The 17,808-nt window shown below is 49.5% G+C and overlaps 1 protein-coding gene across 10 annotated transcripts in view; it reads right to left on the reverse strand.

Annotated features, from left to right (window-relative positions):
• TTLL5 (tubulin tyrosine ligase like 5) overlaps positions 1 to 17,808 on the reverse strand; it is a 276,403-nt gene that overhangs the window by 118,215 nt on the left and 140,380 nt on the right. For all 10 annotated transcript variants that reach the window (XM_055131147.1, XM_055131139.1, XM_055131146.1 and 7 more), the window contains one exon: positions 2,985 to 3,139. In XM_055131147.1, coding sequence (XP_054987122.1) covers positions 2,985 to 3,139 — 155 coding nt within the window. The remainder of the gene's footprint in view (positions 1 to 2,984; positions 3,140 to 17,808) is intronic.

Genomic DNA, 17,808 nt, shown 5'->3' on the forward strand with positions numbered 1-17,808 from the left:
CCCGCTGCCAGGGGTCAAAGTGCTTCCGGGATGATCTGGAAGCTCTCAGGATATGCCAGGGCTTTAACAGGTGAGCATGCTCACCCATAAAAAAGATGAAATGAATAGTGGAGGGGCACTTCAGTGTCAAAACCTGTAATAAAACGCGCATCTCTGAGCTTCTACTCCCACATTTATTAACTTGAGTCACCCTAACTACTAAGGAAGAAACGGCGAGAGGCTAAATAACCACCACCACAAAACAGTGACTGGCCAGGTGAGAATGGCCAACTGGCCCGGGGAGCTGTGAGCTAAGGCTGCTGGGGGGTTCTGACTGGGTCCCACATCAAAGGCAGGGCTGGAAGAACTTTGGGGGGTTCCCTGGGAACCCTACATGGGACTGGCATCCCCAGCCAAGTCCCAGGCTATGTGGCAATCGGGGACTAGCCGAGGCAGTGCAGATTTCTGGGGCTGGCCTGCCCTGCACAAGCTGGAATGGTTTTGGTCTAAAGACCAGAGAAGAAGGTGACTGTTGGGGGGATCACTGACCCCTAAAGGAGAGGCCCTCTTTTCACTGGAGAGGGCAGGGGCTGCTTTCCGGGGCAAGTGGCCGGTTCGAGGGCAGCTCCCAATAGTCTGGTTGGGAGGCAGCCAGTCACGGGCTGGGTGGAGGCGCTGGCTGGCCTCGACTAAGCACCTTCACTTCTCTGGGCCTCAGCACTTGCAGGGGCTGCTGATAGAAGGCTCGGCTCCCGCCACACCTTCCTTCTCTCCCCCCCGCCCATGTACAAGGCTGAAACGTGTTCCATCTCCTCCTCTCGGATGCGTGCAAGTCCCGCCATCTTTCTCACAGTGTGGGAAACAGCCGTCGCCTTGTCCGACAGACAATACACCCGAGTTGGCAGGGAAAGTGTTTTCCAGAGGAACAAGACTCTGACTGTAAAACGAAAATGGGAGATTTGGAAATATTTTTATGTGGCAAAGAAAGCGAGATGGCGTAAACAGAAATTCTTTTTTATGACCTATGCTTAGAGATGGCGCTGGCGCCGCCCGAAACCCCCGTGCTCTCCGGAACCCGGCTCACCACCTCGCCCTAGTGCTCGGCTCAACACGCCAGGCGGGGAGCTCTATGTGTGACCCCTGCTGGACATCGCTGGCTGTTGTGTAAAGATTCGGATGGAGTGGCATCGGCAGGGCACGGAGGGAGCACCATCGGGCATGGAACCGCGGCGGCGGTATGCGCAGGGGCTCATCCACTACAGGGTGCTGCCCGCCGGCCACTGGGTAACTTGGGTCTCGGCATGGGTGTTCGACCTGGCACAGACCCTCCACGACGGGGTCCTGCTCTGCCAGCTGCTCGACAACCTCCGGGCGCATTCCATTAATCTCAAAATCAACCTGAGGCTGCAGATGGCCCAGGTGCTGCCCAGAGACGCAGGCAGTGCGTGTTTGTCAGCGTGCGGATCGTTACAACATGCCAGCCGACCAAAAGCCTGCTTTCGGTAGACTGGGAACACCTGTAAGGATGATTAGAGGCCGCCCCCCAAAAGCCTCCGTCCCTCCAGGAGAGCCTGGCAAGCTACCGAGGATATCCCGCCCGCACAGCAGAGCCTGGCAAGCTACCCGTGATGTATCTGATATGCCAAAAACAGTAACAGTAACAACAATAACGTGCTCTTTGTGTTCCTGGAGTGAGCAGATGCCATTGGGCTGCATTGGCACGCAACAGGGATGAATGAAGATGTTACTGGTGCCCGCTTGAGCAATTGATAAACAATGGGATGATAGTGATAATGACAGTGATGTTTAGACAAGCTGTGGCAGGTCAGTTACCCAGAGGCAGACTCGGGGGAACAGTGTGGGGGTTGGTGGGGATAGGGGGGCCCAGCCTCCTCTCACTCCCACTCTTGGGCAGAGACGCTTTCAGCCCAGCATAGCAATGGTGGAGGTCCGATGGATGCTTCACCTGAGGGACTCCCTGGGGAGGGTTAGCTACTCCCCTCATCAGTCCCTGAAGTAAAAATCAGAACCCAGCAGCTTCTTGAACTTCCTCCATGCACAGGTAGTTTAGTCGCCTCAAGACAAGGCAGCAGGGGCTGGAGCGACAGCACAGCGGGTAGGGCGTTTCCCTTGCATGCTGCCAACCCGGGTTCGATTCCCAGCATCCCATATGGTCCCCTGAGCACCACCAGGGGTAATTCCTGAGTGCAGAGCCAGGAGTGACCCCTGTGCATCGCCAGGTGTGACCCAAAAAGAAAAAGAAAAAAAGACAAGGCAGCAGAACCAAGGCGCAGCCGGTGGGCAAGGCTGGCCCAGGGTGGGGTCAGTATCTCAGGGCATCACAACACTTCCTGCTCCTCTGGTGCCCAGAGCAGGCAGTGAAACGCAGACTTAAAAGCCACCAAGGCACGACCGGGAACCTGCTTCTCACAGCTCTTACACACAGGACCTGAAGTAAGGACGGGGCACTAGAATTCAGACCCTGAGCGCCTGCTTTAACTTACAAGCCGCTTGCTTTATGGCCAGAATCTATTTGGATTTTTATCCTCTCTCATTTCTCTCAACTACACCAAAGAACTTCCCTTCCCACATCCTACATGAGCACTGTCCAGGGAGGCTGCTCGAGTTTAATTATGTAGTCTAGATGAGAACATCACAAGTGAGTCCATCCTTCAAAAGAGAAAAAGTCCGAAGTTACCGAAAGGCAACGTACAAGGTATGAGGAGACGAGAAGAAAGACAAAGATAAGCAAACTCAGTACAAAGGCTGGCTCTTTCCCCGAGAAGCGAGTTCACCCACTGGGGCCAGAAACTTCCTTTTCACTGAGAGAAATGAGAGGGCGCCCGCCACCGGCCTTCCTGTGAGAGGAAGCCAGTGGTCTGGGGCAGGTCGGACTGTATTGACCATGGGGGGCCTCGAGGGCTGATGAGGGGCCAGAGGGGGGAGGTCTAAAGCACTGCATCACCTTATGACGCCCCCATGGGACCACCCTACCCTTCACATACCTGCTTCCAGGAGCGATGGAGTGGCACTCGGGAGTCTGGGGGTCAGCCTGTAGAGACCACGTGGGGCCTCCAGGGCTGATGACAGGCCGGAGGGTGGGGGGGGTTGAAGCACTGCATCGGCTTATGACGCCACTTGACAAGCTCAGGTTGGTTACCTAGAAACGAGGTGAGGGACGTGCAGAATTTTAGAAGAGTCATTGCAAACACTGAGGGGGAAAAAATCAAGTCCAGGCACTGCTGCCTCATCTGAGCGATAACAGGGGTTGTGGCCAAAGGGCCCACGAAAGCCAGGGCACCTGTGCCAATGCGAGCGAGCAGGTTCTGTACCTACTACACGCAAGGCACCGCACTGTGTGCTGTAAGCAATGATGAAACACAGGTAGCAAGAAGGAGCTGAGCATGCTGACCCTCGCCTCCTCACCAGAAGGTTCTAGTCACTGAGCCTGAGCTGCTAGGCACCACACTTTATACAGAACTGACTGACTTCAAAGGAAGACAGAGGCGATAGAAAACTGGGCATTAATCTCAGTAAGCAATGTGCAAAGGAGTATAACTGGGCGATTTCATAACCAAAGGCCTGCAAATTTCTAGTATGTTACATTGGCATACAATAATGATATTTTTATATCCAGGACCGGAGAGTGGCATGAGGTGGCATTAAGACGGGTACTTATTTATGTGAATGTAAATTGGCAGCATCTTTCTAGAAACATATTTGGAAAAATATTGTTTAAAGACATTAAAAGTTTATGCTACCTCCTAAATTCGAGGAACTAGTCTAAAAGCTAAAAGATCGGTGATTCTATGTAAAAGCACTCACCATATTTAGCAGAACTTACAGTGTGCCCCATTCTGTACATTACCTGCATTTCATTTAAGTTAGTAACTATTTTAGTTTGTTAAGATTGTGGCCAGTGACTGATTTTATTTAACCCCCATTTTACAGAGAAGAGAACAAGGCAGGAACCCCAACAGTGTCTAGAGCTAAACACAGTCTTTGGAACTGACTACATGTGAGTGTGAACACATTTTGTAAGCAAGCACCGATTTCAATAACAGAAAACAAACACTAAATGCATTTTGTTTTATCCATATACGGGAATATTTGCGCCTATTAAAATAAAAAATATAGGGGCTGGAGAAATAGTAGAGTGCATAGGGTGCTTGCCTTGAAGGTGGCTGACATGGATTTGATCCCCGGCATTCTAGGACTCTAGGGACCCAGCTCACAGTCCCTAGAGTCCTGCCAGGAGAAATTCCTGAGTGCAGAGACAGGAATAACCCCTAAGCATCAGTGGATGTGGCCCCCAAGCCCAAATGAACAAATAATACATTTTTATACATTCAATATTAACTATTTAATAGATTTAAACAGAAACATACTGATATCTCAACCCTGTAAGAACACAATATGAACAGATTGAAATTTCCTTACACACACACAAAGTACAAGACATAAAAATCCCAGACTTTAAGTACCTATTTCTAAATGAAAATATTTACTTTCTTATATTTCCCTATATTTTCCAAATTGCTTATGATGGGCCTGTATTATTTTTATATTCCCAAAAACCAACAGGATCATGAGAAACTTAATGGTGAATACACCATTAAAATCTGGGTGCAGAAATGGAATAATAAAAGAAAGGATGGCTTGAGAAGCTTACCAAACAAAATGAGGTGCTATTCTGGAAAAAAAGAAAAGGTGTCACAAAACTGAATGTGGGGACTCCAGGCAAGAGGTTTGTGATGTGAGGAAACGTAAATTTCAAGAAAAGAGTTATCCTATACTGTCCTAGGAACCTGATCACTGGGGGCCAGGGCTGAAGCACAGCGGGCAGGGGGCTTGCCTTGTACACAACTGGCCCAGTATCTATCCCCAGCACCCCATATGGTCCCTTGAGCCCCTCCAGGAGTGATACCTGAGCGCAGAGCCAGGAGTAAGCCCTGAGCACTGCTGGGTGTGGCCCCAAATCAAAACCAAGAACCTGATCATTTTGACCTTTACGAATAGCAGTAGAATGCCAAATAATGTCTTGTGGTGCCAGGGATCAAACCCAAGACCTTTTCTGTGTGAAAAATGCTCTTTATGGCTGAGCCACACTCCTTGTCTAATTTTTCTTTTTTTAAATCTGAAGATCCTGAAAGAAAGAAACAGTCACTTTTAGTGACTTCACTCCAAGCCAGAGAATTCGCTAAGTGAAAACTACCCAGAATTGTGCCTTCTCATCCGAGGTTTTCAAATTATTTTTCTTGGGAGAAAAGCTGTTTTCAATAGGTCAGAAGTGACTTCTCATGCTGGGCAGGGTGCTTGGTCCATATCGCCACTGGGGATCTGGTTGCAGAAGCTTCAGGAATCTGCCTTGGTTTCACTTATAGCCCTTCTGCTGGGGGGAGGTGTGTGTGTGTGTGTGTATGTGTGTGTGTGTGTGTGTGTGTGTGTGTGTGTGTGTGTGTGTGAGAGAGAGAGAGAGAGAGACCTGGTTCGCAGACTCCCCAGTGTCCGTGTGTGTGTGTGTGTGTGTGTGTGTGTGTGTGTGAGAGAGAGAGAGAGAAAGAGAGAGAGAGACCTGGTTTGCAGACTCCCCAGCAAACTCCCAGCAGGACCCAGCTCACTTGGCCGCACCATGGACTGCTTCTCCCAGTCCCTGACCTTAAACATCAGGGCTTTCACATTAGACATGAGCCAGCAGCTTGTAAAAATACTACAAAGTGAGAAAGGTCTTTATAATAATAGCTTCTCCAATTACTGTCTCCGTTGCGCCAAAACTTAATAAAGGAGGCTTATTAATAACTTAGAGTAGAGAGCAGTTATAAATTAAACAACACAGACGCACTTTAGCATGCGTCTAGTAGACTGCAGTACTGGGAGGTTTGCATCAATAGGGAGGAAAAGAAATCAGATTTGCCTAGTCCTCTGCTGCCTCATTTAAACACCCTCACTGCCAGCATCATGGCTAGGGCTTGAAGCATGGCTCCAAGGGTTACACTCTTGGCACAACCCTCTCCTGGAACCCTCAACAAGTCCTCGGCAATACACTCCATGGATGCCCTGCTTCACAGAAGAAGAAACTAAAGTCCACTCCCACCCCCCACCCACAAAGCGATCCATGGGAAAAAGAAAATGGGAGGCATCATTCTCCCCAGCTTCAAACTATACTACCAAGTATAGTAGTTAAAACAGTATGGTATTGGGATAAAGATAGACCCCCAGAAACATGATCAGTTAATCTTCAGTAAGAGCGAAAAATATGAAATGGAGCAAGGAAAGCCTCTTCAAGTGATGCTGAGAAAATTGGGCAACTGTATGTAAATGAACAATCAAACAAACAAACTCAGACCTCTAATGCCATGCATAAAAATCAAGTCAAATGCATTAAAGAACCTGGTATCAGGCCTGAATCCATAAGGTACAAAGAAGAAAATGTAGGCAGAACTCTCCACGACACTGAAGCTAAAGGAATCTTCAAGGATGAAACACCACGGACCAAGCAAGTGGAAGCAACAGTAAACAAACGGGACTACATTAAACTAAGAAGCTTCCACACTTCAAAAGAAATGATGACTAGGATACAAAGACAGCCCCCGGAATGGGAAAAATTATTCCCATTTTTGTTGGGTCAAAAATTAGACCCAACACCGATCCAATAAGGGGTCAATATACAAGATACGTAAGGAATGTTATAAGGAAAAAATATTCATCCCCATCAAAAAGTGGAGAAAAGAGATGAACAGAAGCTTCCTCAAAGAAGAAATACAAATATCCAAAAGGCACATGAAGCAGTGCTCCACATCAGGGAGATGCAAATCAAAACAACAGTGAGATATCATCTCATGCCACAGATACTGGCACATATCAGAAAGAACAAAAACAACCAGTGCTAGTATGGATGTGGCAATAAAGGGACTCTCTTCCACTGCTGGAGGGAACACTGACTGGTACAGCCTTTCTGGAAAACAATATGCATATTCCTTAAAAAAACAGAAATTGAGCTTCCATATGACCCAGCAATACAGTTCCTGGGAATACAGGCCGTGTGCCCAAAATCACAACGCAGAAAAGCCACCTGCACTCCTATGTTCCCTGCGGCACTATTTACAATAGCAAGAATCCAGAAACAACCCAAGTGCCTGGGAAAAGACGTGTGGATGAAGAATCTATAGCACATCTACACAGTGGAATACTATACAGCTCTAAGAAAAAAAATTAGGTCATGACATTTGCTTTTACATGGATGGATATGGAGTGTGTCATGCTGAGTGAAAGGAGTCCAAGAAAGAGGAACAAATATTGAATGATTGCACACATTTGTGGGCAATCATTCAATATTTAAAAAAAAACCCAAAACACAGTGAATGATACCCAAAGAGAGTACAAACAGGGGTTAAGAAGGCAGGTCCACGGTAGGAAGCCTGCCACAGAAGGGGAAGAGGAGTGTGCAGCCAGGACAGAGAAGGGACCACTGTGAGAACGGCAGTCGGAAATGATCACTGTGGACAAAGACCGAGTACTGAGAGGAGGTAAAGTGGTCGCATGATACCCTCTCAGTAACAGTACCACACACCACGGTGTCTAAAAGGGGGAAGGGAGGGAGGAAGGGTGGAGTCTGACATAGAGGCAAGGCTGGGCAGAGGGGAACTGGGGACATTGATGGTGGGACAGTGCTGGCGGAGAGACCGGTGTTGGAACATTGTTATGACTGAAACCCAATCATGAACAACTTTGGAACTATGTATCTCACCGTGATTCAATAAAAAATTAAAAAAAAAAAAAAAAGAAACTGGCTGAAGTCCAGAGAGGGTCCTGCACCTAGATGAATGTCATGGCCCCCACCCCCGCAAGCAGCAGAACCAGATTAAATGGTGTTCGGTTCTCCTTCAAGTGAGCACAGTGCCCTCCCTGACAGGTGGGTTCACTGAGTCCCTGCTGCAGCACCAGGCCTGGGCAGGGACACTGAGGTTTCACTCTCCCTCCTCACTCTCCCCACAGGAAGACAATCCACCAGTGACCTGCCACCTCAGAGATGGAGAAACTAAGGCTCGGCACGGCCTCGGGAAGTAACAGGCTCAGCCACCCCATGGCGGCAGAGCCGCTCCTCCCGTTTCAAGATCCACTTTCTGGTTCTGAACCTAACAGGAAAAGTCCTAGTTATTCTGAATTATTAGATTGGAAAAAAAAAAAAGGCAACACTACAGACCTCAAATTCTGAAAAGAGTGATGACACAGAGTCCACTGCATCAAACGGAAACAGCTTCTCCTCCGTCCCCTGCAGTTCGATTCCCAGCGGCCACCCTGCACCAGGCGACACTAAAGAGGTGTGGGAGAAACTCCCTCACGAGGTTGTGTTTCGCAGTGCACAGAGTGAGAAGTGGCAGTGCCAGGAAACTGACTCTGGGCTGTGGGTGGGTTCCTCTCTCATGAACCTCCACTTCTGTTTTCTTGTCGGGGAAGGGGGGGTCTCCCAGGAGGGCTCAGTAGATTAAGCTCCCCGGTGGTGATTCCCAGGACCACTGGTTTACTGCAAGAGCCTGAGGATGCAATGCTGTCCGGTACTGCGGTACTGGGAACACCCAAGACACCCTGGTGTGGGGGAGGGGTGGCGAGAGCTGCAGGCTGCACTCAGAGATGCTCGGGGGGCCGCATGGTGCTGGGAACTGAACCCAGGTCGGGCGCACTAGCAAGCCACAGCGCTATCTCCCTGTCCTGAACCTCCACTCTGCACTTCAAGGATAAATCACGAACTGGCAGTCAATGTGGTTTCCTTCTACACAAGAGCAAAACATCCCTCTTAATGGATTTTGAGGCATAGCAAAAAGGACCACACCTTAAGTGAGGGCTTACATAAGGAGTGAAAAAAAAAAAAGTGAGGTCTTCAACTTCCTACTAAAGAGTGCCTCTTAAAGCTGGAGACAGGGGCTGAGGCGCCTGCCTCGCATGCAGCTGACAGAGGCAGGAGTCAGCCCTGAGCACCACTCGTGTGGCCCCCAAACAAAAACAAACCAAATAAGACAAACAAAAAAGCCCCTTAATAATTCCTGCTAAAAACAAAACCTGAACCTATTCAATAAGCTGTCTCTCTGTCTTTTTTTTTTTTTTTTTTTTGCTTTTTTGCTTTTTGGGTCACACCCGGCGATGCTCAGGGGTTACTCCTGGCTTTGCACTCAGGAATTACTCCTGGCGGTGCTCGGGGGACCATATGGGATGCTGGGAATCGAACCCGGGTTGGCCGCGTGCAAGGCAAACGCCCTACCCGCTGTGCTATCACTCAGCCCCAAGCTGTCTCTCTTTTTCATACAACTTTCATTTCTGTGAGGCTTTCGTTTGTTGGTGTGCGGGCCACATAGGAGGTGCCCCTGGGTGAGCTCTGGGTTCACTCCTGGCGGGGCTCAGGAGACTGCATAGGGTGCTGGGAACTGAACCCCATAAGGCACATGGGTAAGGCAAGCACCCTGTCCTCTGTACTATGGCTCTGGGCCCACTTGGATGGTTTTGTCGAGGTGACCCCAGCACCAAATCACTGCCCCTCCCATGCCACCGAGCAGGGTCTGCAGGGCGAGTCAGCAACTGAACCTACAAGCCAGCAAAGCCCCGGCCTCAGAATCTTCCCGACACCCTGGTGCAGACAGCCATGTGGGCCTTCGGAAGCGGTGTGGTCCACGGGGCATTCTCAGTCCCTACTTCTGAAACAGCGCTGGCTCAGTGGCCCCGCCACGGCGATGGCCATGCTCTGTCACCTGCACAGTGCCAGTCACATGTGGCGAGGAGCGAGACAGAAAGCAACCAACAGGAGGGCAAAGAACGGAGCAGCCGGTTCTGAGAGGCCCGGGAGGGTCTGACTACTTCCTGCTGTTGTTTGGATGCCCAGACTTGAACATGAGTCATCTTCAAGGAGGCCGAGGCGCCTTGAGTGGATAAAGCGGTTAAGAACAAGCTTCAGAAAATTCCAAGTTTACTTGTTAAGCCACCATGAAAAATAGTGGTCATTACAACCAACCAAGTCCTGAAGCCTGAAAGCCACCAGCTCGGCTGAGCTGTTCCTCTGCTGGTGACCGGGCCCCTGGTGAATGATTGCCCGTGGGAAAATGCAGACTGGGCTGTGGGGCTGTGGGAAGTGAACAACCCCCACCCCCCACCCCACCCTCCCTTCCCCCACCTCCTCTCCCGGCCTGTGGCGTCCACTCTTGTTCTTCCCCTCATGGCCACAGCCATGGTGACCTCAGCGCTTTTTTTTTTCCTTTTAGGACTGCAACGCTGTTTGTTTTAGAGCCAGCCTTCCGAATAAGGCAGGTGAGCAAATATCTGACTGTGTGGGGCAGGGACGCATTGCACGCATTCCATCCAGACAGGTGTTTAAATTACAGCAGAAACAAATACAGGTGATGGATTGAAAAGGGGGCAGGAGATGCAGGGCGGGAGGCTGGCTTCCGGCGGCTGGCCCGCCCAAGTGTTACTGCTTGTTACTGCCGTCTGCTAAAAGTAGTGCTGCTGCCAGTGCTATAATTAAGATATGATGGCATTGCCCTGATGGCTTCCCAGAATACACCCACCACCCACCCAGATATATGCCCTTTTGGTATCCAAAGAGGAACCGAGGGCGAGCCAACTCCACGGCTACTGCTATAGTTGGCATGTGCTCCAAAGGCTGCGTTCTGGGTGCTCGAGAGAGGTCCAGCCCTCCCCTCCAAGGCAATTCAGTAAATATTTACCACCATGCCACCTAGACAAGATCTTGGGTAAAAACCCTAAAGTGAGACACAGATTAAAATGTGGCCTTTACCCTCAGGTCATGAAGGAGTTTGTAATCTAGTAAGACAAGAAGGCGCTTGGCTATATGGCAGTATTTTGGGCCTCCTGAAGTGGCACGTCCCTGAAAGAATTTCAAAAGAGGCATCTGAGTTGGGCTTCCAAGGCTAGGTCGTAGGAACGGGCATTGGGGTGTGGGGGTCAGGGTGGTGGTGATTCCTAGGTGGAAAGCAAAGGTGTAAGTGAAACTGCAGAAACAGATAAGCAAGAAGAATGTCTGCAAAACAGAAAGTCATCTAATTTGGCTAAGGCTTGGCTAAAACAGTGAAGAAAGGAACAGAGATAACAGCCACAGAAGCTTGCTGGGGGGTGTCATGGGCAGTGCTGGTAGAACTGAGGGGAAGGCAGTACACCGAGGGCTTAGAGGTGTGTGTGTGTGTGTGTGTGTGTGTGTGTGTGTGTGTGTTTGTGTGTGTGTGTGTGTGTGTGTGGTTTGGATCAGCGCAGAATCCCATCAACTTAGAGGTAGTAAGGAGGCAGAAGGGGCTGGGGCACAGGACTGGTCATGGAACTGGAGAACAGTGTTTGCAAACTGATGATAAACACTGGAGTTCATGTGCTCATTTTGTGTCTTTTTGTTTGCTTTGTTTGCATGTTTGTTTAGTCCTCTCTGGGAGTCTGTCTTCCCAGGTCACTGCCAAGATGGAGACATACCTGCCCTTTAAGGAGGAAAGGCCCAAGGGGCCTTATTTTGGTCTGTGTACGGCCTTTTGGGAAAATGAATCTTCCTTGGACTACCTGTCCATGACTCTCCTCAATAGCAAAATGATTTGGGGGTCTAGAGTCTAGAGGTGGGCCTGGGTGGAAGGTACCAGGAAGACCGATGATAGGACTATAGTGGAGGCTTCAGGTCATGAGAGCAGAAGATACTGGACCCATACACTGTCTAGTTCAACTCAGAGGAAGCAGGGAATGCACTCAGGAATTCAGAGCCAGCAAATCTTTGGGGCTTCTGGGCCGTACTCAAGACTTATTCTTGGCTCTGTGCTGAGGGGTCGCTCCTGGTGATGCTCAGGGCACCCTACAGTACCAGAGACTCAAACCAGGGTTCACCACATGCCAGGCAAGTGCCTTTCCTCCTAAACTCTCTCTTGGCCCCAGAGCCAGTGAATCTGACCGTAGTTAAGAGACGACTCTGGGGAGGAGAATCCTCTCTGGGTATCTCATGAACTTCAAGGTCATGACTGACAACCTGGGAATCCAGGGTTCCCCCTCTGAGTCAGGTTCATGACCATGAAGTCCCACTCCACCAGGGGACAACAGCAAACTCACTGGCACTGCAAGATGGCAAAACTTTAGGGTGGGCGCAGAGGGAGGAAGCAGCATAGATAAATAAGGGGGGAAATGCCAGTATCCAGCGGAAGTCTTCAGCTGTCCCCTCGTCAAGAAGCATCATTCTGCAGCCTCTGCTTCTGTGGACGTGCGTGCTACCAGGTCTCCTCCGACAAGACTCACCTCTCAGGGCAGAAGTCAGAGTTCTACAGCCCTGCAGAGATGCTCTGTCCACAGATGCAGAAGCAAGACAATCCTCTCGAGTTTTCACACACTTTCACCTTCCTTAGTATGGCACCAAGGTCTACCACTACCACCTGGAGAAAGCTAAGCTGCAAGTGGATACACAACCCTGCCAAGTGGGGCAGGGGCTGTCACCAGCCTGGAAACTGAAATTCAGGTGCTTCTGTTTGGTGTTTATTTCACACAGCAGGATCCTGAAGTCTTGTTGCTACTTCCTGGTGCTTTACTTTCCCACTGTCCAACGTATTCTTCATAAAAATTCCTCCTCAGCTATAAAGAGCCACACAGTGGTGGAAATCCAAGGGGTTCACCTCCTCTGTCTGTCTCCCTGTCTCTGTCTCTGCCTTTGTCTCTGTCTCTGTCTGTCCGTCTGTCTGTCTGTCTGTCTGTCTGTCTCTCTCTCTCTCTCTCTCTCTCACACACACACACACACACACACACACACACACACACACACACACCCCTCACCCCATGTCCCCTAACCCTCATCTGGTCTCCAGTTGCTACTAGTTTTACCAGTGAGCAGCAAAATGATTAATGTCCCTGAGAGCTAGCAAGGAAATGAAAGGTTCCAAATTACCTCCTTCTGCAATGACCACAAGGGAGAGGCTGGAGTTAGTGGAAATGAAATAATCAGTAGCTAAGGTGAGAGTTAAGCATTGCTCTTACCAATACCCGGCATAATTTTAGAAACAATTTCTACCTGGTCATGATGTCTTGGGCCAAGTTCTCAAAACTAGTGAAATAATAGTTTTGACATATAGATTTGATCCTTGTCTGCATCAGGAGTCAATAAGTATTAATTTCTTCTCAGAACTGAAACTACAAAAGGCAGTACAAAACTATAAAACTACAAGACTCCACTAAGAGTCACTCAGTGAGGCTGTTTATAATTCTCATGTCTTATTTAGCAAAATTCAATACCACAAATCAAATCAATTCCTTAACATGTAAGCACATCAGAGGCACTGAATTCCCTGTGCAGCTTATGATCTTGGCACAACTCAACTTTCTCATTATAGCTTGGCCCACAAGAATCTTAATTTTCACTAATGTGGTCTAAACATGGAGGTTTACAAGATCACTTCATTAATTCAACAATTATTTATCACACTATGCTTCAAAATTCTTTTAAGCACTGAGGATAGGACAATATAAATGAAATCCTTTCCTTCATGGAGATTACAGCTTAGAGAAAATATCATTATTTTCTTTATTGGCCACACCCTGCGGTGCTCAGGGGTTATGCATATCAGAAAAAGCAAAAAACAAACATGAATAAAAAAGAAAATCACAAATTTGGAGTAATAATTTTTGGTCAAATTACTGATGTTAATGACTATTTGCTACTTGTAAGTTTTCACAGGTTCTTAACTTAGAGACCACAGGGCACTATAAAAAGCGTGTGTGTGTGTGTGTGTGTGTGTGTGTGTGTGTGTGTGTGTGTGTGTGTGTGTGTGTGTATGAGAAAATGAACTCTTTGAAATTAATGCAAATCGCAAAGTTTGCATGTTTTTTCAGAACAAATACACCATTCATTCCATTCTCAAAGGGATCTAACTCCAAAAAAGGTTTAGAATCACTTAAGAGTAATATGGCAATTAATTAAGCTAATTATTGTCCTTTGAACTAGAGAACAGTGTTCTGAGCCGTTCATTTACAAAGTAGGCTCAACACCATGCCATGAAATGTTCATTACCCCTAACCACTGGGGCTCTGATTGATCAGGAATAGGAAAGTGGTGTAGTGAGGCTTTCCTGACTCACTTTGGGACATAGCTAGACCCAAGGATCAATTTTAAATAGGAAGCACCAATCAACCAGGATCGGTTTCACTGGAGATAAAAAAAGGAAAACCCAACATACCCGGTCTGCATTTACTACAAGCTTTCCATCAGTCAAAAAAATATTAGAGACTATTTCCTTCTAAAGACATGGAAAGCATTCCCATAAACTGCCACATTCTGAAGGCACTTCATGAGCACTTATTAAATCATCAGTCACAATGTTTCGAATCACCACAGTGCACATATCCAAAGGCAGCTCCCACTTGTGTACCAGTTCCTGGATGCTGATAAGCTTCAAGCAACTCACAGAACCAGGAGTGAGGGCTTCTAATGTGAGGACCAAATTTTAAAAGCTGAGTGGACAAGCACGGACTGTGCCCTGCTGAGACTCTGGCACCAAGCTCTCCTGCACCTCCCCTCTCTGTATAATCACACATTAAGATATTTAGTGCTCCGGAGTCCTAAAAAGGCTTCCAGATCAAGGCTGACCACAGATCTGTCCGAAAGCTGGAAAAAAAGGGTCAGGTCCCGTGGAAGGGTTTCCAACGCAGATGTGCAGCTGTTCTGAGTGGGCAGGACAGTTGCCACCGGGAGGAAGGTATGGACGCCATTTCCTCTCTCAGATGTCAAGGCTTGTTTCTCCCTGCCCCGAGAAGGAATCAGCTGACCTCCCTATTACAGTCCTCTTCAAAAGAATCCGATCAAGTGGACACCCAACAGACCCTAGGTCATCCAAACACAGTCGTGGGTTTCCCATCCTGCTCTGGGGCCTGGGGCAGCTCTAATCATGGGAATGGAGAGGAAGTCCCGCCCATTTCTCTCTGGCCCCAAGCTGGAGCTGGGTGACAGCTCTGCAGAGGGGAGGCAGTGACACGCTGGCATCACCTTGCCCTGGTCGGCTGCTCGGCTGAAGCGTAGTCACTCTTAACTTTTCTTGCCTTTTTAACAGCTACTTCTTATATGACTTATTTGGAAGCAAAACTTAGAAACATAAAACTGAAGTGTGATTTCTGATGTTTATTATTACAGTGTGAACGTGCCATAAGTGGGTAACTGTCCCTTGAAATGCTGCTAATTTAACTTTTTCTCCAGTATCCAGCTCTGCTCTGTGGCTACACCCTACAGTGCTCAGGGGCTATGCATGGCTCTATGCCCAAGAGTGACCCTTGGGAGGGGATGGAGCCATAGCACAGCGGATAGGGCGTTTGCCTTGCACGCGGCTGACCCAGGTTCAATTCCCAGCATCCCATATGGTCCCCTGAGCACCGCCAGGGGTCATTCCTGAGTGCAGAGCCAGGAGTGACTCCTGTGCATCACCAGGTGTGACCCAAAAAAGCCAAAAAAAAAAAAAGAGTGACCCTTGGGGGTACTCGGGGGACCCCATGCACTGGGCAGACTGAACTGGGGTTGGCTGCAAACAAGGCAAGCGCCTACCTCCTTGTGCTACGCCTCCGGGCCCACATATAACACTTTTTTAAAGCAATCAGCAGGAGGTAAGCCTGGTGGGGGTGACAAGGTCCACAACAGTGAACAGTTTGTCTTCTATTAGTCTGGGCTGAGTAGACAGGACAGATTTCCTTCCTTCCTTCAGGCAATGGATTTGTGAAGCTTTCCTTTCAAAGGCTGTGCTTTTGGAACCAGAGCAACAGTTCAGCGCAGAGGGCGTTTGCCTTGCACGTGGCCAGCCTGGGTTCAATCCCTGTCATCCCATATGGTCTCCCCATGCACCGTCAGGAGTAATACCTGAGTGCAGAGCCATGAGTAACCCCTGAGTATCGCCGAGTGTGACCCCCCCCAAAAAAAAAATAACAAAAAAACCAACCAAATCAAAGGTTGCACTTCAACAGAAGACGATGGTTGACCAAGGGCAGCTGGATGTCACACTTCCCATGAGCCCCATGACTCACTTCTTAATAAACTTAGGAGTGACGCTGGCGTCTAAAGGATTCTATGGGAGCAGGACAGGCTGGGGAAGCAGTTGGGAACCAGAGACTATGTAATGGTGGGGAAGAACACGTAAGAGCTCGGGTTTCACACCGCATACAACAGGAAGCCCCTTGGGCCCCCCACCCCCCAGCCCCAGAGCACTATTATCATGCCCATGATTCAGAGCATGTCTGCAGAGCCAAGACTGGGGCAGACAGGAAGCTCCTGCCGAGGTAACTGCAGCTGTCCAGTGGAGGGCTAAGGAAGGCCTCCCGCGGGACAGGAGATGTGACCGGGAGATGGAGACAGCAGAGCAGAAGCAGCACACGCCCAGAATCGACAAGATGTGGCAACTGTCTGGATATGGGGACACTGAGAACACAGAGAGACCCAATCTGGAAGAGACGCCACGCTGATGGAAGTCACAGGCACACGGGCCTTCGGGATGAACTCTCGGGAGGCGGGGATGACACAGGCCTATCAGCCCTGCCCCGCTGAAGGCCCGGCAGCTGTGCCCACCGTCCACAGCCCCTGCCACACAGCGGCCCGGCTTTCCTGCTTCAGGACTCATCTCTGCAGAGGCCACGCTGGCGAAACCCCCAGGGACCCCCGTCTCCGGGGTGAAAACTGGGGCCTTCTTGGAGTGGGGGCAGGTAGCCTTCCCCGACCACCCTCCCCCGTGCAGTGCTGAAGCCCCAGCCGTCACACCTACGTCCCACAGCCTCCGCCACACAAACTAACTTCACAACCAATCTCAGAAGAGATGCCAAGCCGGTGAGGCTCGCAAGCACACTGTGGGTTTGGGCCGGAAACTCTGGGGTCCCCTCGGGGTTGGGGGCAGGCCTCGAGAATCGTCCCCGTTCCAGAGACCCTGGGGCTTGTGGAACACACGGCTGCGTGACACCTCCCGACCCCACAATCCCGACAGTCCAACAGGGACAGAGCAAGAAGTAAGATGGGAGAGTAGCGCAGACGCCAACTCAGTTCAATGAGTGAAAACAGCAACAACACAGAAAGCTCAGGTGAGCAACAAACAGCCCAGTGAACCCGCAGACAACGACTCTAATAACACTACTGTAAGATAAAATAATTTCACAAATCTTCTTTTACTGAACTGTTTTTGGATAATTCCACTTACCACTGTATTCTAACAAACAATGTAAATTAAATTATCTTGTGCCTGCTAAGGGGGCAGGAGGGTGGGGAATTGGGGAGAATGGTGGAGGGACGGTCATCCTGGTGGTGGGACTGGTGCAAGAACAACGAATGCCCAAACCAACTGTATCGTGAACAACTCTGTAAACCGCAGTGTTTGAATAAAGTCAGAAAAAAAAATTAAAAAATAAAAAAGAAGTGGCCAGCCTGGAAGTGTGGTGTACTTGGTCGTGTTTGGGGCCCTGCACTGGAGCCTCATAACCTCTTGCCTTGTGAGGACACCGCTGAAGAGCCCTGGGCCAACACGGCCAGTTGTGGCCTCCACAGAAACAGAGTTGAGGGCTGGTGAGATAGCACAGAGGGTAGGGGACTTGCTTTGCACATGGCTGACTAAAGTCCAATTCCCAGCACCCCAGAGGGGACCCTGAGCCCCGCCAGGAGTGAGCCCTGAGTGCAGCCAGGTGTGGCCCCAAAACCAAACCCCTCCCCCCCAAAAAATCAAAAAGTAGGTGCAAGGGCCAGAGAGATAGGACAGAGGTTCCAGTGCCAACCTCGGTGTCTGCATGAGGAAGACAGAAGGAGACACTCTCTCCTGGGGCCCCGACACAGCTCCCCGGAGTCCGCACGGCTGGGCGGGG

Source organism: Sorex araneus, chromosome 3 (assembly GCF_027595985.1).
Source record: "Sorex araneus isolate mSorAra2 chromosome 3, mSorAra2.pri, whole genome shotgun sequence".
Lineage (NCBI taxonomy): Eukaryota > Metazoa > Chordata > Mammalia > Eulipotyphla > Soricidae > Sorex > Sorex araneus.